At 43.3% G+C, this 23,096-nt stretch overlaps 1 protein-coding gene across 1 annotated transcript in view; it reads right to left on the bottom strand.

The window, feature by feature from the left end:
- The window catches only part of arhgef11 (Rho guanine nucleotide exchange factor (GEF) 11), a 42,770-nt gene extending 22,987 nt beyond the window's left edge, over window positions 1-19,783 (bottom strand). Inside the window, exons 1-24 of the mRNA XM_080741308.1 lie at window positions 19,436-19,783; window positions 18,118-18,511; window positions 13,552-13,643; window positions 13,302-13,406; window positions 12,719-12,768; window positions 11,594-11,651; window positions 11,136-11,341; window positions 10,117-10,188; window positions 9,780-9,887; window positions 9,548-9,596; window positions 9,318-9,355; window positions 8,597-8,704; window positions 7,862-7,930; window positions 7,561-7,665; window positions 6,797-6,895; window positions 6,571-6,613; window positions 5,854-5,950; window positions 5,076-5,198; window positions 4,192-4,215; window positions 3,770-3,899; window positions 3,574-3,667; window positions 2,630-2,659; window positions 1,857-1,980; window positions 519-743 (exon numbers count right to left, since the gene is read on the bottom strand). Coding sequence (XP_080597434.1) covers window positions 519-743; window positions 1,857-1,980; window positions 2,630-2,659; window positions 3,574-3,667; window positions 3,770-3,899; window positions 4,192-4,215; window positions 5,076-5,198; window positions 5,854-5,950; window positions 6,571-6,613; window positions 6,797-6,895; window positions 7,561-7,665; window positions 7,862-7,930; window positions 8,597-8,704; window positions 9,318-9,355; window positions 9,548-9,596; window positions 9,780-9,887; window positions 10,117-10,188; window positions 11,136-11,341; window positions 11,594-11,651; window positions 12,719-12,768; window positions 13,302-13,406; window positions 13,552-13,643; window positions 18,118-18,152 — 2,084 coding nt within the window. The 5' untranslated portion in view covers window positions 18,153-18,511; window positions 19,436-19,783. The remainder of the gene's footprint in view (window positions 1-518; window positions 744-1,856; window positions 1,981-2,629; window positions 2,660-3,573; window positions 3,668-3,769; window positions 3,900-4,191; window positions 4,216-5,075; window positions 5,199-5,853; window positions 5,951-6,570; window positions 6,614-6,796; window positions 6,896-7,560; window positions 7,666-7,861; window positions 7,931-8,596; window positions 8,705-9,317; window positions 9,356-9,547; window positions 9,597-9,779; window positions 9,888-10,116; window positions 10,189-11,135; window positions 11,342-11,593; window positions 11,652-12,718; window positions 12,769-13,301; window positions 13,407-13,551; window positions 13,644-18,117; window positions 18,512-19,435) is intronic.
- Window positions 19,784-23,096: the final 3,313 nt, after the last annotated feature.

Here is a 23,096-nt window from a genome sequence, read left to right as displayed (position 1 = left end):
CTGAACGGCTAACCAGAACTTGGTTTAAATATAGATCAAATGTCGGTAGGCTTCAAAATGTTCAGATCAGATGGAAATCTGAGCCTGTGTTATGTACTGGGAAACAACCAATCTACAGCAGATTTACAGTACATCTGCCATAATAAAAAAGGTGATGCCCTCTCCAGACCACACAAGCGGAGCGATTTTTAACGTAGCAGGGAGCTGGTTTATAAAAAAGTATGAACGAAATCGGAGCGAGGACCGCCTGCCACTCCAAGCCACTCTGGTTGGGGCCGTGCACCACATTTTTGAGCATGCCCGGTCGCACGGACGGACATAAAGAAATGATGAGGTGCAGAGTGCAGTGCACGTCCCTTATCAAGATATCATTCAAATTTCTCCAGCGGGATCAACATGAGCGAATAGCGAGCGTTGCAGCAGCACCCTTGAGCGAGGAGCAGCATTTCCCTTCCGCTCTGGTCCTCACAAGTATAGTAATACCATACCAACATGTGTGTGTGCGTGTGCATCCTCACCGTGCGGAGCTGCTGGAGGCAGACGAGGAGGCGCTGTGCTGCAGGGGCCTGAGGCCCGGCCCCTCCCTCTCCTCCCCGCCACAGTCCTCCATGTCCACGTCGCTACGGGAGCGAGGCACCGACTCCGGCCCCGAGACCACGCCGCCTACTCCTCCCCCCCGCCGCCGCCCCTCCCCCTGGGCCTTCAGTGACTCGCTGCGAGCCAGACGCACCGAGATGGTAGGACTGACACACAGACAGACAGACACACACACAGAGTGAAAGAGGGAGAAGGAAAAAAGATTGTTTAACACACTTGGGTATGACTTGAGAGAAAGATGGAGAGAAGGGAAAGTAATACAGAGCATAAAAATCTACTGGTATACATTTTAAGTACAAGTACAATAATGGAAATGAAGTATTTTTTGGGGGGGAAATTAAGTCTTACGATGGGATACATAAGGTTGGTTCATATTATTATAATTGTAATTATGTGATAAAGGCCGCAGTCAGGAGAAATTATCTAAAACGGTTAAAATCGGGAAAGCATCTGCAACGTTTTATACGCTGGCTATTCAAAAATGTACAAGCTCGTAGCGTCACTTTGTGTCGACAGTCTGTACTGGAACAAAATATTTTGAGATTGGTGTCTGTGGCCATTCTGGCCAAATACATATAATTTTGGGGGTCTTTGACATAAAAGATTTGAACAGCACTGATATAGCAACATAAGTATTTCAGAAAACTGTTTTAATTTGGTTTGCACACACACGAGCGCTCACAACCCCCCACACCTACTGTACGTACATACTGTATACTGCAGGGTTCCCCAATAGGCGGCCCGCGGGGGGCTACTGTCTGGCCCCCACCAAACCCAGTAATAATGGTGGTATAAGAGCAGCAACAACACTAGTATATCATCATTGTCGGGTGGAATTGTGGAAACCTCGTATCTCCAAATTTGTACGTTCTTTCGCAAAGTAAAGCCCTCCTTTATCATACAAGGCCGTCGCACAAAAGTAGTGAAAACAGCAGATCTACAAGCACACAACGCCTCGCGGTGCGAGGCGTTGTGTGCTTGTAGATCGGCTGTTGTCACTAGTTTAAATCATTTTTAAAATGATAAATGCAAAACGAACGGTTTTGGACATACAAGATTTTCACCCGACAACGACGATATCTGAACTGTCGCTGGAGTAGTGGGAACGCCACCGTCGCCCCCTGCAATGTTGTCGGCTTTGTACCCTAGACATAATTCGGCCTTTGGGGGAAACTAATTCCCCCAAAGACTAATAACGAACCCTGGTATACTGTATGAACACACACACATCCATCCACAAACAGTAGCCAGTCAGTCACCTGTCCATGCTGTTGTCTCCCAGGCTGCTGGTGGACAGTCTCTGGGTGTCGGGGCCCCCCTCCTCCCCTTCCTCCGTGTGGTTCTCAAACTGCTGGATGATGTTCCTCACATTGCCTGAACGCACTGCAACGCAACACCACACACACGTTTGTTGATTCTCTTGATTCTTGAATGCAAAAACCCTCCCCACATAAAACCATGACGAAGAACATGAACACACACAAACTGTTGCCAGGTCATTGTTGACCGGGCTCTCAACCTTTTCAGGCCGCGACCCCCAAAATAATCATATTTTAACTGGTGACCCCCCCACCCTGAAGAACACTAAGAGTTGAGGCATTACATTTTTGTTTAACACGGTTATATTGTGAAAATAGCTGATCTACATGCTCACAACACCTCGCAACGCGAGGCGTTGTGAGCATGTAGATCGGATATTTTCGGATAGATCGCATATTTTCACAATTTCTGGCAACATTGTTTTCTCACTCAACAGTAAACAAACCAACATGGTTATTCTACTGTTAGACTGATAATAGGTTATAGGATCCTAGAATACTATTTCTATGCATTTGATGTATTGCCTTGTGCTGTCCTTGCTTATTGTAAATCGCTCTGGATTTAGAGCGATTGCTAAATGCTTTTGTAATCGTAATAAACACACACGCAACAAAAACAAAACCACCTCAAAACAAAACTCAGAAAGAAGAGTAAGAGCCATAGATAAACTACGCAACAAGCAGGGGACAAAACAAGAGGAATGAATGTGTACCTTCAGTGGGAGACAGCGGGACATGGAATGCTGGGGGACCAAAACCAACCGGGAACAACAAAAATAAAATATACAATGAAATTAAAATAATGGGAAATCAGTGAAACATTGACCAATACAAAAATTAGAACACATGGGATGAGATGGAAATAAATGATGATAAAAAAAATAAAAAATAAATCTATATTGCTGATTGAAATCAATGAATGAGTGCATCTGGAATTTGCATCCAGTCAGTGGGGAATAATGGATAATATGTTTATTCTGCGTTCTAGTAATGGACAAGGTGGCGACCGTTCCTAATGCGTCCCATTTACAGATCTTCATCTGACATATGACTGAATGGCTGTGAAAAAGCACTTGGGTTGCTGTGTTGTGTTGTTGGTCAGCCTGGCATAGCCTTGGCCATAGTCTATTTAGCAATATTGAGTAGGATTCCATGTGTTTTGGATGGGCCATACAGTACGTCTCAAACACATATGACTGGATTATACCGCACACATACTTTGACAATTTGTTGTGAACAATTGTTTTCATGTCCTTTTAAATCACTGATCAAATTCATTATATCAAATATATATACTGTATAATACTTCGTAGCATAATGAATCCCTTTGAAATTAGTAAGTAAAGAGGAATACGGTATATTTTCTGAGTAAAAATAGTCGTCACTCGTCAGTCAATCCTGAAATTAAATATGGAGCTTAATCCCAGACCAAATGTATGTTGAAAGGTATCAATCATGTGATTGCGATGTTAAGCATTTTGTTTTGTTCATTTTGCCTTCAGTGTTGCAAATGGCAAAACTGATGATGTGCAACAAATTTCACAGCAATCACAATAAATAATCATCAATCGATAAAAAAAAGCCTGTGTGTGTGTGTGTGTGTGTGTGTGTGTGTGTGTGTGTGTGTGTGTGTGTGTGTGTGTGTGTGTGTAATTACTGGACTGCGAGGTGCTCCGTGGTTTGCCAATGTATTTCAGTATAGGGTTTCTCTTCTTATCCTCGCCATCCTTCTCTTTTTTGGTACCACTCAGCTACAAAGAGAACATGATAAATTCAGTTTATCCCAAAATATAAATCAAGCCTAAACATTGAGAGACAGGGCACAGCGCATGCATGCATCAAACCCCCATTACCTTCTTGGTCTTGGGGAAGAAGGCCAACCACTTCTCCCTCTCTGTGCTGAGTCCTGGGAAAACCTTGGAGTCCCTCAGCTTGATGCCGGCGTGGCGGAGATACAGCAATACCACTGAGGCCAGAGGAGAACTGTGAAGAGGAGAACATGGGAGGAGAGGAGGTGGGAGGGGAATGAGGGGAAAGAGAGGAGAGAAAACGAGGGAAGAGAATAGGCAGTGACACACGAGGCAGGAGAGAAAGAGAAGGGAAAAATAAGGAGGATCGATAAAGATTGAGAGATAAAGAGGGCGAAGGAGGGATGTGGTAAAGTGGTGTGCAAAAAAAGAAGACAAATGAACAATTGAAGAGTTGGAGGAGCAGAAGATTATTCACAAGTGTTTGAAAATCAATGTTACTGTGTAAAAATGGGGTCGGGTCTTACCTTCTGTCCTCTTCGTGTTTCGATCTGCGGCCGGAAAAGGAAGAGAGAGACGAGAAAGAAAGAAACGGTCATTAACTCCCTCCGCAGTGAAAAAACAGCTCTGACAATGAATGCTGGGACGATTCAAATGCGGGTCTCCATTTTATCCCAGTTACCTGCAGTTGATTCAGACACCACTGTGGAAAAACCGAGACTGGCTGGGAGGAGGTCAGTCATGTGATGGGAGTCGATCAGTGTGTGTGTGTGTCCCTGCATGTGTGTACAGTAGAAATGTCATGTGGTTCTGTGTGTGGCTGTGACCTTTGGTACTCTGCCTGGTTCTTGGCAATAACTTTTTTTTATTTTATTAGCCTGCTTATATTTGGGCCTGTTGCTTGGCAACCCTGTCTCACTAAAACCTGAACGCATGTGAGATTTCTGTTCGGACGATATTAGGATTCCTAATTCCAGCGCTGGTTTATGTCATGATGTCCTCCAATTTCTTTTGACTTGACATTGAGGAATTTCACTGGTGAAGGAGTGACGTACAGAGGAACACACTATCCTCCCCAGTTCCACTCCATGCGGAGCAGCCGCCTGGGCAAGCTGTATGTGTCAATAGTGCAGCAACAGAGACTGCCCTCCCCACCCGCGAACACAGGCAATTGTGTCCGTTAAAGTGCCTGGCCGAGCTGGAGGCACCGTGGAGGAAATTAAACCCATCTGTATCTATAACCAATACAACAGTGGACAGACAGTGGCGCAGGCGAGCAGAAAACCATGTGAACACACACACACACGCTTATACATCTTCCACACCCTGTCACACGATTTCACTCACACACTTGCATGTCACTCTCTCCCATCCTCACCCTCCCGTATGGTTTAAAAGCAGTAAGACTCACAGTATCTCCCAAAGGGCAGTGACCTGTCTGTCCACCACCTGTCTCTCTTTAGCTGGGTCTCCGTCGAGCTGTATCAGGTCCCCCTCTCCGAACAGAGAACCCAGGCCCATCATCTGCTTGTTCCTAGGAGACACACATTTTTCTTTTTTTTAAGTTTCGTTATAGGTCTAGAAACCTTATTTGTTCAGTGCAATATTGGCTAAGATATATTTCAGTAATGGTGGCACGAAATTGCAAGAAAGATGGTGCATGATGCCCCCTTTATTCGCAAACCCATTCAGGCCGGGAACACATTTTAGTGTATGGGAGGGGCTTACAGGTTTTTAGGTTTTTTAGAACTTTGATTATATTGTGTTTTTCGAGATAGATATCCATTTGCACTTGTTATATTGCTGTTGATGTACTGACATATTATCTTGTGATGTTTTTATATCTGCTTATTGTAAGTCGCTTTGGATTAAAAGCGTCTGCTAAATGCCTAAACTGTAAACTGTAAACTGTACAGTACATGTACAGTATGTAGCAAAATATTTGTTTTTGTAGGCTAATTTCTGATTTAGGCCTAACTATAGGTTTGGCCTAAATGGGTTATGACATGATTGTATCATACCAAATAAACAAATAAATTAAATGGACTATACTATAATCTAGTTTTACACAACTGTATGTTGTTCCGTTTGGATTCTTCTAAAAGTCTTTAAAAAAAAGATTATTTTTTAATAATAATCCAGCAGACATTATTTGGGAGTGACAGCCCAGCCCAAATGCATGATGGTACCTGTAGTCCTGTATCTGATCCTGGATGTCAGGGAGAACCTGCTGCTGGAGCTCAGAGAGAGGCCCTCGGATGTCCTCCTGGGCGTGGAGACGGCTCTCTGGACACACAGGGGACACACACAGTGAGTAGGTCTGCTCTCTGAACAGACATCACATCAGAGATACAGGGTTCCCACACATTTTTACCAATTCATTTCCCAAACTTTTCCAGAATATTTAACCCAATTTCCAGGACTATATAACAATAATTCAGCTCAATAACAGGTTGCTTACTCCTATGCGCAATGCCCAAAGACAATGCCGAAAAAAATCATGTTTTAACTGGGGACCCGGCACCCTGACGAGCACTAAGAGTTGAGGAATTTTGTATAACACGGTTCTATTGTGAAAATAGCAGATCTACATGCTCACAACGCCTCGCAAGCATGTAGATCGGGTATTTTCAAAATTTCTGCCTCTAATATTTGACAATTTGGCCCATGTTTAATTTGTCATTTCAGAGGTATTAACAAAATCAATAACCAAAGACAATGAATGCATAGCTATTTTTTCCAGGACCTTCCAGGACCCTTGATAAATTCCAAAACTTTTCCAGTACTGGAAAAATATTTTTCTAATTTAAAATTATTTGCAGGAATTTCATGACCGTGGGAACCCTGGAGATACCAGTAGTTTGTTAATTCCACAAGAAGAAGCAGACGACTGTAGGAAGTCTTACCTATGTCTGTGAGGTACTCCTCTCTTACTTTGATTTTCAGAGGCTGAAGGCAGAAAAGAGATACCCATGAATTAGTCAGACAGGTTGGGCGAGAAATACATGAGACACTGCAAAAGACGAAAAGCTTTATAGCATTTTCATTTCATAATTATACTGGCTAATATTATTAAACAGTTAAAAAATAGTCACTTGTACTTTGCTTTCAGTATATAAAACAAACACGTACAGCGTCAGGGTCCAGGAAGTGGGAGCAGATCTGAGGGGCAAGAGAGCGAGCGTCTTTGGGACTGGAACCTAGGTAGGCCTCCACAGACAAGTAGAACAACTGTCTCACAACACACACACACACACACACACACACACACACACACACACACACACACACACACACACACACACACACACACACACACACACACACACACACACACACACACACACACACACACACACACACACACACACACACACACACACACACACACACACACACGTCAATGTCACACAAGGCTCAAAAAATATCACTTAACATTTGGGGTGATAAAGCAACAGGTATATTATGAATGGAACAGACAGACAAATGAGACAGATAGACAGATTGACTTACTAACATACAGACAGACACTGAACAGTGGATTGGGGTACAGTAGCAAAGTGAAGACATATCTCATGAACACAGACAGACATGGAGGACAGACAGACAGACACTGACCAGTGGATTGGGGTCCAGTAGTTGAGTGAAGACATATCTCATGAACACAGACAGACATGGTGGACAGACAGACAGACAGACAGACAGACAGACAGACAGACAGACAGACAGACAGACAGACAGACAGACAGACAGACAGACAGACAGACACTGACCAGTGGATTGGGGTCCAGTAGTTGAGTGAAGACATATCTCATGAACACAGACAGACATGGTGGACAGACAGACAGACAGACAGACAGACAGACAGACAGACAGACAGACAGACAGACACTGACCAGTGGATTGGGGTCCAGTAGTTGAGTGAAGACATATCTCATGAACACTGTCATGTGTGCCGGCCGAGATTTTAACAGCTCTATGTCCTGGAACGGTCCGTCCATCTGAAGGGGGGTATTTAAGAGAGAGAGAGAGAGTTAGATGGTGAGAGAAAAGAGAGAAATGGGGGGGAAGGAATAGAAGCAAATGGGAAGAAGACGAGAGACAAGAGATGGCAGTATGGATAATGATGTTGAGCGAGAAATTATGCAGTACAGACGGGGATGGGATGGGATGGGAGGGGTGGGGGGGTTATGTTACCTCATTGAAGGCATAGCCATCTTCCTCTTCCTCCTCTTCCTCAGGGCCAATGATCTGTGCTTTCCCACCCTTCAGATAAACACACACATAAAATGACTGATGTCAGGACTGGGAGCTGCAATTGTCATATTACGAAGTGAAGGACAGTAGCTTTGCGAGTTCCTTCCACTGCTCCTGTCCACATGCATGTTTTAGTGTCTGCTGTGCATATAGTAGAATGTAGAACTGTCAAAATTATTACAGAATCGTCTAATCGCAATTATTTTGTCATAATCATCATAATCTTTACATGTTGACAAATCATGTATTTTCTAACCTTTTCAAAAATAGTGGAAATAGCAGATCTACAAGCTCACAACGCATCACGATGCGACACGTTGTGAGCTTATAGATCGGCTATTTCCACTATCAATGTCCTTTTTTAACTATGAAGTTGTCAAATATGTCGGTAATTTTTTTAGATATTTAGGTTATGTGTCATATCTGCCATGTGAAACTTCAAAGCCTACAAGCCAACCAGAAATGTTATTGTCAACGACAAAAACACAATTAAATTGTTCATCGCAATTATTTGAGTGACAATTAAATAGTCATGTAAAATGCGCCAGAGAGACAAGAGGCAGGAGACAGCAAGAGAGAGACACTGAGAGGATTATGAAGAACTGTGAGGAAAATAAAGCTGCAGGGACGAGACACAAAGGGACAAAAACAATGGCCGGCGATGTCAAGTCTCACCGAATCATAGGTGGTGTGTGTGTCGGAGCCCTGTCGCCTGTGTTGGGGGATCCTGAAGGAGGTGGAGGTGGATGAACAGGGGGAGGAGGAGTGGGGGCTCTCACAGGCCTGGTGGAGGAGCGAGGAGCAAGGGGATGGGGGGTGGGGGGGTTGTAATGAATGATTGGGAACGTCACATACATGCCAGGGCTGCACAGTCCATCAATCAACATGATCTTAACTGCAAAGGACGACTTCAGTTTGAAACTGTAGTTTAAAACTATTAACCTAAATAATTGCACAGAGATTTTTGGGGGGCCAAAATACCCCAAATTGAAAATGATTCAAAACCGCGAAATCAGGTGCTGCGATACATTACATTGCAATGAACGCATTCACTCGCTGTGATGTACATCCAGTAAGTGAACTGAGGAATCAGAGGCCAACTGGTATCGACAAACATGTAACCTAGACATTATTACAGTATATACAGTTAAGACTATCCCTGTAAAAACAGATACACTTGCTTTATTTGCAAAAGATGTCTAACCTGATCCTGCTTGTATTGTGTTTTTTCTTCTCTTATTTTTGTATTTAACATTTGGAATTGGTATTTAATTATAATTGTACTTAATAAGGAAGATTATCACAATCATTTTTATCATAATCGTGCAACCCTAGCACCATTTCACACACACATTAACAGGCAGTCGAGTGTCATTTTGTTGCAGATTCTGCTTACCTCCATGTCTCCTTCACTGGAGTCTACTGACAATCGACCTGCAAAAAAGACAACATACTTTTTACAACCAGTGCCGAGTTTAATTCACCATGCTTTACAATAACATAAATACACAATTAATGTCTGGATTAATCTCCCTCTGCAGTAACTTTTACATCCTGGTTTCTCCCCAAAAACATAACATAACATAAACACACTGTAAATAAAGATGAACATAATAGGATACAAACCTTCTCCTGCAATGAGATAGTTGGTCACGGATTCTGACCGGGTTCCCTCCTTGAGAAACAGAGGAGGATTCAGTTAAAAGAAGGTGAAAAGGCATCTATCCATACATTTTCTTACATTTCGGTATGCTTTAAACACCAGTGGGACAGCAATCCCTAACAGCATAGTGTACTAGACTATCGACATTGTAGATTAATTAAAAAACACATTGACAACAAGACAGGTCCTCCTCACCAGATCCTGCTGAATCTTGCCCCGTACTTGGTGAGTCCGCCTCTTGGCACTTGCGATTCTCTCCTCCAGCGACGGAGAGGGGTTTCGAGACAACTCCTCCATCAAGTCCTGTTGATTGGTCAGTGTTATGTGATTATTATTAGTCACGACTGGCCATGAAAAGCTGCAGTAGGTCAAAGAATGAAAACGTATATGCCGACTGGTTGAAGCAAATAATTAATCAATTAACTAGATTAATTTGAAGCCTAGAAGGCTGAAGATTTTGAAAGAAATGAAAAACAAAACAAAAACACAAACTATTACAGCCTTTGTGTGCGTGTGCGTGCGTGTGCTGTACCTGGAGCTCCGCCTCTCCCTGCTGTAACATTTTCCTGAGGATCTCACTGGCCTGTTTCTGTACCTGTGGGTCCTATACGACACAATTACAAAATGTTGAGGAGAAAAAGGGTTAATGAGACACTAAATATGTTTGATATTGGCTTAGGAATGCGACAAAAACAAAAAAATCGCCATGAATTCGAGGTGTGTAAATGATAGAAAATAAATACCTTTTTAGGAATGGGACGATCGTTTTTATCGTTTATCGTGATAAACTAGACCAGGTCAACCTGGTTGTGCCAGACCCCGGTTCTGCCAACCCCCTGTCTGTCATCATCATTTATGACATCATGCCTTTTGTAGGCATGTCATCATCATGTCATCATCATATATACCCTTTATATAGAAAACCCGGACAGACCGACATTTGCTTATGTAGGCCTACCCATTTCATGGGTCTGGCAAAAACACTCAAGATAATCGTATCACGGAGATTTACATTTATCGTGAAATGATCCTCCGTCATGCACTGGGATCAATTCACCTTTTTTTTTAACAAGCTGTAAATGGTAAATGGTAAATGGTGCATTTATATAGCGCTTTTAATCCAAAGCGCTTTACATAGATTGTGCATTACATTCACCCATTCACACACACATTCATACACCGGTGGCGGAGGAAGCCATGCAAGGCACCAACCTACTCACCGGAGGCAATTAGGGGTTCAGAGTCTTGCCCAAGGACCCTTCGACATTAACTCAGGGGGAGCCCGGATTCGAACTGGGAACCCTTCGGGATTTATACCCTTCGTGCTCTAATACCAGTTTCTCTACCCCTGAGCTATGCCGCCCCTACCCCTGAGCTATGCCGCCCCTAGCTGCATATCCGGTACCATTTAAAGGAGCATGGATGTTGGGACGTAAATCGCGATCTCTTTGGTCACAATAATCGTGACATGAAAATGTTCATATCGTACCATCCCTAGTCCTTTACTGGGTTATAGTGTGGAGGTGGAGTTGTGTACAGTAAGTGAATCACCTGTAGTGGTTTGGGTCCAGTGATTCTTTGGGAAGGGGTGCTGCTGCTGCTCAGCCCAGACGGCAGCGGAGGAGGAGGCGGGGGCGGGGCCTCCCCGCCCAGAGACGTCCTCTGATTGGGTAAGAGGTCAGTGGGGAGGGGCTCTAGGGGCAGGGCGGCCGCCGAAGGGGGCGGCCCTTGTAGCGTGAGAGCGACATAAGTCCCAGCTGGAGGATGACATGGAAGAATATGTTATTTTTTTTTTTATTACTGACATTAATGACCACTAGAGTCAAGCATAGGAGGGTAAGGCTGCGCAATACTAGAAAGATCCAAAATGTCGAGTACCTATGAAGTTGTAACAACACAGTGGCGTGTACTGTATGTACCAAAGTCTTGGTTTGTACTACTGACATTATGGTTTAGGGATTATGAATTGCAAGCATTTTGTTGCCATTTCACAAGTTGTCTGTACTCACATTTGATGAGCTTCACCACCTCTTGATGAGACATGGAGGACACCAGAGAGCCGTTCACCTGAGTGAGAGACAGATGAAGAGACAGAGAGATGAAGACTGTGTACAAGAAATGTAATCATCCCGACAGTTAGGGCTTCTACTGTAAGGCTAGGGGTTCACAAACTGGAACGGACCTTCAAATTACCATATCCTCTGGCCGTGGCCAACCTATCGGGACATCAAACATATAATTTTCCGAATGTCTGTCTGAGTGTCTGTCTGAGTGAGTGTCTGAGTGAGTGTCTGTCACAGCGTTTCTCCTCAGTGGCTGGAGCAATTGATCTGAAATCGCATCACCATTAGCATATGAACATACCTGACATAACTGTGAAGCCCGTTTGTCACTTTCACAAATCATATGCTGTATATTAGCATTTTTATGGTGTATCTATATCTATTTAGCCTACAGTACCTTTTGTGACCACACATGTTAAGGGAGGGGCGCTGTTGTTCAGGCCATGCACAATCACACACAAACCCACACACACACACACACACACACACACACACACGGGGGGGGGGGGGGGGGGGGGGGGGGGGCAGTGTGTGTGTGTGTGCAGGCGGGCGGGCGGGGGGGGGGGGGGGGGGGGGGGGGGGTTCTGGCCCTGTTACAGATGTTGTCCAAAAATCATGCAGATCGGTACACAGTATCTCTGTAGCCGTTAAATGGAACGGGTATTTCTTACATTGATGCTCCTACATATTAGCATGCAAGCACCAGTTAAAGTTACTTTCCATCCCTCATATACTGTGTGCACAGTGCACATCCCATAACCCACACACTGCACATCATTTCGGAGCTCATATCTTTGAACGGGTAAGGGCTAGTGGCTTTAAAAAAGAAAATAAATGGCAAAAATATACTTCCCATCTTCCCTATGCCAATTATTTGACCATAACACAATCATGTGTATGAATATTCTTTGTTTTCAGGGTTTCTTTTCCTCTCCTTTCCAATTGGCCCCGTTTTGAAAACCTGTGGTTTTATTTATTATTTGTTTATAATGCTAAGCATTTGTTCAGCTGTAACTGCTGTTAACATACAAAACATGTTGAAACAAACAAACACACTCATAAAAGAATAACCTTTATGATTCGATCCCCTTCGTGGACTCCTGCCTTGACCGCTGCTCCACCTGTAAGGAAAGTCATAGTCACAACAAGGCCAGGCCCAGAAGAAGACGATTAGGGATGGGACGATATGAAAATGTCATGTCATGATTATTGTAAAAAAAAAAGAAAAAAAAAAGGAATTTACAATATTATCACGATAATCAAAATATCCCCAACATAAATTATCCAGGGGCAGAACTTCTGGCAAAAAAATAGCTGATCTACAAGCTCACAACACGTCGCAACACGACGTGCTGTGAGCTTGTAGATCGGCCAAAGAGATTTGGTGGAGAGAAGAAAGAACTATCAAGTATGTTATTTCCAGGTCAGTTTTACCAATTATAGAGGGTTCAAATGGTACCGGATATGCAGCTCGGCAAATAAAAGGTGAATTGATCCCAGTGTATGAAGGAGGATCATTTCACGATAAATTTAAATCTCCACGATAAAATTATTGTGAGGGTTTTTTATCACGATAAACGATAATAACGATTATCGTCCCATCCCTAAAGATGATAAAGAAGACCAAAAGAATGGATGAAGAAATGCAGCTGACCTGGGCGGACGTTTTGAACCAGCTTGATCCTCTCTCCACACACAGTGAAGCCGAAGCCCAGCTGGTCCTTCTGAACCACCACACATCTCTGGATGAGACCCGGACCTGGGGAGTGAGGAGGGGCATGACATGTTAGCCAAGCAGACCCACCATGAAGTCTTCATTAGTTACTATAAAGCAGGGTTTCTCAAAGTGGGTGCCTTGGTACCATAGGGTGCCTCAGAAAGAAGTTTTAAACTCAAAGCCCTACCAGTGCTCTCAGCTGGGACGTCGGCCGTTGTCTCCCTCTGCTGGCTGCCAGAGGATTTGCGCTCGGAGTCCCCTATGGTCAGGCTGCTCAACCTGTGAAAGGAGGGGACGAGAGGAGACGAAAATGTGAGTATGGATGGACCGGTTGAGAAATAAAAAGTAACTGGGAGAGTGAAGGAAAGAGGTGTAACAGGTCATAACAGAGATGGGGGTGTGTCATGGGAATAGCATTATGCACACAGATGTACACGGAGTACAGGAGGGATGGAAAGGGAAGGGCAAAAAGTCAAAGTGATGAGATCAAGGAGTAAGAGACTTAGGAGCAGAAGACAGAGAGGCTAGAAACAAGGGTTGAACAGGTGCACACAAGAGAGAAACACACATGGCTGCCTGAATGGAGGGTCGGTATTATGGAAAACGTCTAGTCCAGGTATGGTTAGTAGAACGTTGGTGATAATGGGCCCTATTTTCATCGATGCCTTACCCCTTAACCCTAAACTCTTTTGCCATTTTTTTCTAAAAAAATAGTAAAAGAAAAAAGGCAAAGAGGTTTAGGGATAAGGGGAAAGGCTGCAGGCATGGACGAAGATATAGCTCATTGTCTCTAAGCCTATCACTACTGTTTGCCCCTAATGTGTTCAACCTTTTAATCCAATCATAAACATACAAACACATATTATGTAACTCAAATAAAATGAATGCAGCTCGTGACAGCTCGAGGTCAACAAGTTGGTCGTGGAACTGCCTCTGTGACTCTCAAACTATTGGAGCTCAGGGCACACCAAACTTCTTCATCCATACTTCCATAGCACCCATTAGACATTTAGCATTAACTGTATGAAGGGCTCTAATATAACCATTTGTGTCTTTATGATGACTATTACAATTTATTATTATTATCATATGATTATGATGACCACCACAACATGCAAACGATTGTGCACAGTTGAAAGGAGGCTGGGTCTCTCTCTCTATTTGTTGGTGTTTTTGTTTATCGCCTTGGATTTTCACCATTAATAAATGGGATGAGATTTTACAACACTGTTCTTGCATTGTTATCCGGGGCAACTGTGGCCTATTAATTTTATTTGCTGCCGGGCTACATTGTTACAATGTTGCAGTCACTCTGCTAGTGTAAAAAAGCAGGCCTCACCTACAGCTAGACGAGAGTATCAATGTCAGACCGGTTTCTGTTCAAATACAAAAATAATTCTAGGAGTAGGAACAAAATTCATCTCAAACTACACTACTAGTGCTGTGTTGCTTAAAATGCAATCTTTCTTCAGGTTCTCATGGCTTTCTAATTAGATCTTTCCTTGCCCCCCACAACGGGCGTATGGTACAATCTGTTGGACTGTCGCTGATGTGAACAATCTGAACATATGACTGAAACGGTGAGATAGCAAAAGAATGAACGTGTGAGAGGCAAGAGTGACAAAAACAGAGTCAGATAAGAAACTGAAAGGTGTACACAGAGCAGCGGTGAAACACTGGCGCTGACACAGTTACGAGCAATACCACTTGGCCTTTCTTTCATAAAAGAGGCATTTGGAGCAGTAAGGAAAGCGGTCAGTCAGACTCACCAAGCAGCGAAAGGGCTGAAAGCGAGGCATGGGCAGAAAAAGTTGGGGGCAGGGAAAGAAAGGAAAAAACACACACACAAAGAAGAAGAAAGCAGACATTAAGTATGAGGTGCACTCTAGAAGAAGCAAAACAGTGAGAGCATGCACAAATATAAAGGCCTTTACATCCCACTAGGGCTGCACAATTAATCCAAAATAACTGAAAACCGTGATTTTAGTTCAATCATGAAACAAACTTGTCAATTAGGCTAATTCACCATGTTATTTGATCAGCTGCTGCACTGTCTGTGCCCTTTTCTCCTTACCCTCACCTCACTCACACAAGTATTAAAAACCAGTACAACCCAATGAACCCATGTTCCCATCCACCAGCCTCACAGAGGCACAATGAAATCACAGAAGACATTGGATGACATGACACAGAGAAGCACAGTGAGCGACAAAAAACCTTTTCCAACAAAGAAAACTACAGTTTTTAGCTAACATAATAGGGATTATCATTGTAATCATAATCGTGCAGTCCTGCATCCCACACACATCTTCTACAGGCTGAATGATTGTCATTTTCTGATTAATAACTAAGCTGTGCTATTCACACCCCAACAGTATCCAGCATGCAAGGTCGCACAGCACATCACAGCTAGCTGAGTGTTGACTTGAATTACTTCATGTTAGATTGCCAACTAGTTTGTGAAATACATGCAATGTCAATTAACAATGGCACCATCATTTTCTGTTTTCAATAGAAACCCTGTCAACTGTGACTCATGCTTATAACACTTACTTGCTGAGTTAGTTACTGTAGCTAGATGATCTGAGGAATCTTTGAGCAAATGTGGGCCTCGTATCGATATCAAAATCAGATTTGTTTTTTTATTTTTTTAAATATCGATATTGGCCACATTAATCGGTTAGGTAAAGGTGTGTGTTTTTACATCTTCCAGTGGTTGCGAACTTATTCAGACAGCTCTCACTCTTCCTTCATTTAGTCAACACTAAGAAAATAATTTGAGCCCTTCCAAAACTTTTGCGATATACCTTTCCCCCAAAATCATGTACATCCTGTCTTTTATGGTCTTTTTAATTTTTTTCTTTTCCAAATCTTTTTATTTTCATTTTTCAATGACAGAAATCTTAGGTGTTTTTCATTTCTAAACAAGTGCACAACCATTGGAAAGGCAGAGCATGCAGCACAAGGCAGTATGTGTTGTGAAATGCTGCGAAACATCTGACACAGAGTCATAGTTTAATTAAAGTGCAGACCTCATAATGAGACGAAAAATTGATTACTCCACCATCACACACTTAATTGGATTAGCTCTGACCATACCCTTATTTGGGTTAAGGTAATCACAAAATACTGCTCACATCACATGGCAATTTCCTACTCAGACCATTGTCTCAATTGGGTTATTGAATATTGCAGTCCTTGTAATGGTAGTCACTCTGGCTGGCCCAAGTTAACGTATTCAAAATTCAATGAACAGCCTCAGCTGCAGCCCCGATGTTTTCATGCAGCAGTGGTGGTATTTTAGTGCCCATTCCACCTAGCGTTTAATGATTTTACTGTGTAGGTTGATTTTAAACATACACCTGTGTTTTTATACACACTGGTGCTTTGTTTTGTAGCTGTGGTGCCACTCCACTGCAGAATGAAAGCAGAGGAAATGTGTTAATGTTCTCACAGTAGCACTGACTGACACCCCCAACTCATTGCCATGACAAGGACTCCCACTGGTCAGCTGTCCTACCTGAGCAGGTGGGAGCGTTTCTTATTGGCTGGCCCACTGTCACGTGACATACACAGACACAGGGATGCAGTGTGCACAAGGAGACAAGACAATTGACAGGAAGACAAATAGCAAAAAAAAAGGCATCCTTCCAATTAACAGGACAAAAGCACAACAGGACAGATGATCACAGCCACAGTTGGGGGGGCTAACGTTGGTCAGTCACCAAACAGCAAACAAACTAAATGAGCAAGATCACCAGTCACGACACACAGATCAACGCACAGAGCAACTAAACAGCCAAACAGAATACATAGTTTGCACTTTAGACGCTAGCACTGAACACCAATGAATAATGACATCCTGAAATTGCAATTCTCCCATCTCTTTCTCCCTCAGTCCGTCTGACTCTGTTTCTGTCTTGATATTGAAGGGACTGGGAGCAAGCTTTCTATTGTTCTCTCTCTTCATGCAAAAGAGGGCAGTTTTAGCAACTCTAAGAAGCTGGCTTGCCCAACTTGTTCTTCCCAAAAAGGAGCCAGGCTGACTGACAGCGACTGACAAAGATAAAGAAATTGTAAATTGGTTGAGCTGGGAGAGCTGCATTTTTGGGAGCAAGGTGGTAAAAGTATCGTTATGCCCAGAAACCCAACAGCAATAAAGAACAAAACACAAGACTGAAGCTAGTCTAGCACAACAGAATCTGATTAGCATATCCCTTCAAAGAACGAGACCAATACGCTATCTATTGGTATCATAGCTTTAAATCTTATCACATAGTGTGTCCCTTTACAAATCTTAAAGTATAACATCCTCTCCAGCCTTGATCAGCTGCAACCTAAAAACAAACAGAACTATCAGTAACGGCCCATCAGCAAAAGCACTTTGACTGGGTGCCTGCCTTTCTTTCATTCTGGGGTCTTAATAGTATTTTAACATTCTACCCAACACTGCTCTCTCAAATGGTCAATATACCATCTATTATCTTCTACTGGGAGTTGTGGCTTGGAGCCCAGGACTCCTCTTTTACTCTAAATGTTCTTTGGAATATTTGCCAAAAAAAATAACATAAAAATGGGCTCAATGAATAATTTTAATTTTCTCTGGATGAGAGCATCAGCCTAAATGTCCCACCAGGCATTATGCTGCTTGTATCTATATGAGTGAGAAATGTCTAAAACATTTAAGGGATAAAACACATTTGGTTGGCTGGGTGGGATGGGATGCCAAATCCAAGCCAACAGCCTTTTTTACCTGTCCAGCGTGGAGGTGGGCTGGCGAAGACTCATGTCTGCAGCTTCGAGATGGTCGACCTCCACCCGCAGGTAGGACTGTGAGGTATATCCACAGGCCGCCCAGCTCTGTCACTGGACGACTGGCGACACCATCATTCACTTCCCTCTTCAAGGTTTATATCAGTCCACGGCGCAAAAAGGGGTTCTCCACCGGGCTTCAAAATGGAAGTCTCTAGTCCAAAATCTCCCACGTTGCTGTGTGCATCAGCTAGTGGGAAGGTGGTCTGATTCACCGACTCCTCTGAAGATGCCCTTCATGTTTTCGCCCAGCCTAGTGCTTCAGGTTTGTAACGACTGGCAGTTTTGGCCAAGGTGCTGTCAGTTAACAAAGTGCCACATCCGTCACAGGATGACTGTCAACAAAACACAAGTCCAATATAAGTCCAAAGACCTAATTCTTTTGTGACCTTACTGTCCTTTTTAATTACATTGTGCTGGTGCAAATGAATATAAGTCATCAAAGATGAATGAATTCTTAAGCAAGTACTGTGTTCGAAGCTTAATGTGGGGGTTTCCTTGTAGTCTTGACTGAAAAAAAGAAGAGCTCAGTTCCTCAGAGAGCTCATCAATTATGAATGACTGGGGTAAGTCTCACTGTGTTGCGAGGTCAACAACTCCCAGGCCACTTGCTGTCTACACGCTTAAACCAAACACAATTAACACACATCCAGCTGAGCGTACACTGCAGACGTGCAATTCTAAAATCACCCCAAAACAGTAGCTCGCGTAGTCTATGATGTTAGTTAGTTGGTATAATAGGAATATCGTAGTGCAAGTTAACAGGGCAATGTGTCCCTGTCATCTATTTAACAAACACCTTTACTTATTGTGGCTATGAATAAAGACAGTGGAAGACGTGGAGACCTAATGGCCCCATACAGGCACGAGTATGCTTCATTAATTTGTTTTATCAGTTAAGACCCTAGCTTGGCTAAAATTGGGCTGGCAGTCACAAATCAAATATCATCACAATAGCTTTCTAGTCTCATATCATGGTATATCAATACCAGTAAGACTCTGATACAGCTGATAGAATACCTACATTGGTAATGCTACTGAGTGCAGAAGAAAACGTTAATATATAACAACATAGTAGTAGATACATCCAGTCCAGTGCTAGTCAGGTCTATGACACCCAATGTAAACAGTGGCAGTGTACTGGCTCGCATACTGTAAACAAGCCTCTAGTGTTTACCTGTAAGCTTGGCTATATGAGACTCGATACTAAAATGGAGGCCTGTTAGGTCATGCAAACGATATTTACACAAAATAGTTACCCAGAAAACATCAACGACCATCTATAGCGAGGCCTGCCGAGCTGGGCCTGGGCCAGCGGCAATCCCCGGCGTCGCGTCGGGACCGAGGCCGACCAAGGACGCTGTCGGTCGGCGTCGACGTGCGCCACCGTGTCGGTAGTGCGGAACGGCTAACTTAGCTAGCTAGCTAGGGATGCAGGCAATGTATGGGCAGCCAGGCAGCAACGTTACTTTCCAGCTGCATGCGAGCGGTTTGTGTTATATTATCGCAGCATTTGAGGTTATTCGAATTTGGGTCCATTCAAACGCTCAAATGGTTGACGTTAAATCCATAGTGTCTTGTTGTTGTTTTCCATTCCGTGCAGTGTCTTCTTCTAACACCAACACTACTGCTTCTTCTTCGTGTGGTTCTGATGCAGATGGCATCCAACGCTGAACTACTGCAGTACTGCCACCAGTGGCGGAAAAAAGTACTCAAATGATTTTTTTTTAGTTTAGTTATTTATTTAGTTTTAGTTTTGTTTTTTAAATAAAAGTATCAATATTACTCTAGTGTAGAAGTACTCTGTTACAAGTAAAAGTCTTGAATTCTAAATATCTTGAGTAAAAGTACAAAAGTATTGGTATAAAAATGTACTTAAAGTACCAAAAGTACTCATCTTGCAGAATGTTTCAAATGTATAAAAATACATGTAAAATAGCAGATCTACAAGCTCGTAGACCGATCTGCTATTTACAACTGGTTAATGTATGTTTTGTAATCTATCTATAAATGCGAGAAGTCTCTGCGTGTGTGTTTGTAATCCGCGTATCTCGAGAACCGTTCGTCCCACCGGCTTCAGATTCGGCACGCGCGTTCCCCGCCGCGGCACGGAGTGGCGGTTTTCCCTAACCGGCGCGAAACGTTCGGAATCTCCTTATGCGGGGCTGATTGTTGACATCAGGCTGTTCCGGAGGAAATCGGCGCAAAATCGGTCATTGTGACATCACTGCAGTGCCGGGCGCAAGCGCTGACTCATTGTGACATCACTGCAGTGCCGGGCCTTGCCTCGAACCGACAGATATCTCCGTATATGGGCATAAGACTGAGAACTCCATATATGGGCATATGGGCAGATACAGAGATCTCCATACAGTATATGGGCATATATAGACAGATATCTCCGTATATAGGCATAAAAGGGACACAGACTGATACAGAGATCTCCATATATGGGCATATGGGCAGATACAGGGGCGGAAATCGGTGCAAGCGCTGACTCATTGTGAGATTTGTGACATCACCTCATAAAAGGCTCTGACATCACGTACGCCACATGAGTCAACAAAAAATCTCTGTGAGTGTGTATGTATGTAATCCGCATATCTCGAGAACCGTTCGTCCCACCGGCACGCGCGTTCTCCATATATGGGAATAAAATGAATGCCTGTATGCGGAGCTGATGTCTGACATCAGAGTTTTCCGCAACCGGTACTGTGTGTCCAGAGATCTTCATATATGGGCATAAGTGGACAAAGGCAAACAGATGGTCAAAACGGGTCCTATGACAACAGGTATATTGGGGTTTGCATTAAAGGGTGGGGCATTCATGGGGTTTGCATTAAAGGGTGGGGCATTCATTCCCTATTTCAAATTCGGCACACGCGTTCCCCACCACAGCAGGTAGTGCAGTGCTCGGCCTCGACCCGACCCGATACACGATTTTCTGTAACCAGCACGAAAGGTTCGGATTCTGATGTCTGACATCAGGATTTTCCGGAACTGACACTGTGTCTGCATAGATCTCCATATATGGGCATAAAATGGATGCAGACAGACAGATACAGATATCTCCATATATGGGCATAAATGGACACAGGCAAACAGATGGTGAAAGATCTCCATATATGGGCATAAAGTGGACGCAGACAGACAGATACAGATATCTCCATATATGGGCATAAATGGACACAGGCAAACAGATGGTCAAAACGGGTCCTATGACAACAGGTATAATGGGGTTTGCATTAAGTTTGTCTCCTCCTCCATCTGTTTGTCTGTGTCCCTTTATTCCCATTATGGAGATCTCTGTATCTGTCTGTGCCTCCGACTGTGTTGCAGACACAGTGCCGGTTCCCCCTTTAATGCAAACCCCAGGTTCGGATTCTGATGTCTGACATCAGCATTTTCCGGAACTGGCACTGTGTCTGCATAGATCTCCATATATGGGCATAAAATGGATGCAGACAGACAGATACATATATCTCCATATATGGACATAAATGGACACAGGCAAACAGATGGTCAAAGATCTCCATATATGGGCATAAAGTGGACGCAGACAGACAGATACAGATATCTCCATATATGGGCATAAATGGACACAGGCAAACAGATGGTCAAAACGGGTCCTATGACAACAGGTATAATGGGGTTTGCATTAAAGGGGGAACCGGCACTGTGTCTGCAACACAGTCGGAGGCACAGACAGATACTCCATATATGGGCATAAATGGACACAGGCAAACAGATGGTCAAAACGGGTCCTATGACAACAGGTATAATGGGGTTTGCATTAAAGGGGGAACCAGCACATGTGTCTGCAACACAGTCGGAGGCACAGACAGATACAGAGATCTCCATAATGGGGATAAAAGGGACACAGACAGACAGATACAGAGATCTCCATATATGGGCATAAAATGGACGCAGATAGACAGATAACTCCATATATGGGCATATATGGGCATAAAATGGACCCAGAACTATATCTGCAGTGATCTCCATATATGGACATAAAATGGACGCCGACAGACAGACAGATACAGATATCTCCATATATGGGCATAAATGGACACAGATGGTCAAAACGGGTCCTATGACAACAGTATAATGGGATTTGCATTAAAGGGCGGGGCATTCATTCCCTATTTACATAGTTCCCGAGTTGGCCAGGTCGCCGACTAGACGCTGGGCCGCCCGAAGGGCGGCCCATCTTCTAGTAATACTAATACAACAAAAAACACACACACACACACACACACACACACACACACACACACACACACACACACACACACACACACACACACACAGTATGACTGACCACACCGTGTAAGCTACTCAATCACAGAAACAATGTCGCCCTCCTCTGGGTAGACTTCGTTACAGCAAGCGACATGCAAATCACCAAGTTATCCTCTTGACTTGAGAGTTCATGTGTGTTTGTAATATTTATTTGTTCACTGTGAGTGTGGTCGGGTGTGAATATCTCAAAACGGGGTCGATAACAATATTGAGTGTCCCGAGTAGACCTCTAGACCTACTTTTATGAACACCCTGAATTTTAATTTGCTTGATTCAATATTTAGATATTTGATGTAAATATTATCAGGCCCTCCAGGCCCAGGGCCTCTCCCCATACACACCCATTGTAACTTCAAACTACATTTTAACCATGATAGATTCATTAAAAACACCAATTTTCTTTTTCTGGTGACTCATAATACCCTCCTAGTGAGCAGGCCGTTTTTTTTTTCATTTATTTTGTAGGCCTATAATTATTTTTTTAATTATTTTTTTTCCATTTTCCCAAAGAATGATCAAAAATAAATGAAAAGAGTAATCGAAAGGAGAGGAGGACCTGGTAACATTTACATCAAATATCTGAATATTGAATCAAGCAAATTAAAATCTGTTCAG

The sequence above is a fragment of the Nannobrachium achirus genome, assembly GCF_963921795.1.
Source record: "Nannobrachium achirus genome assembly, chromosome: 14".
Lineage (NCBI taxonomy): Eukaryota > Metazoa > Chordata > Actinopteri > Myctophiformes > Myctophidae > Nannobrachium > Nannobrachium achirus.
Note: the sequence above shows the minus strand (reverse complement) of the source record. Positions and strands in the feature narration are given on the sequence as shown.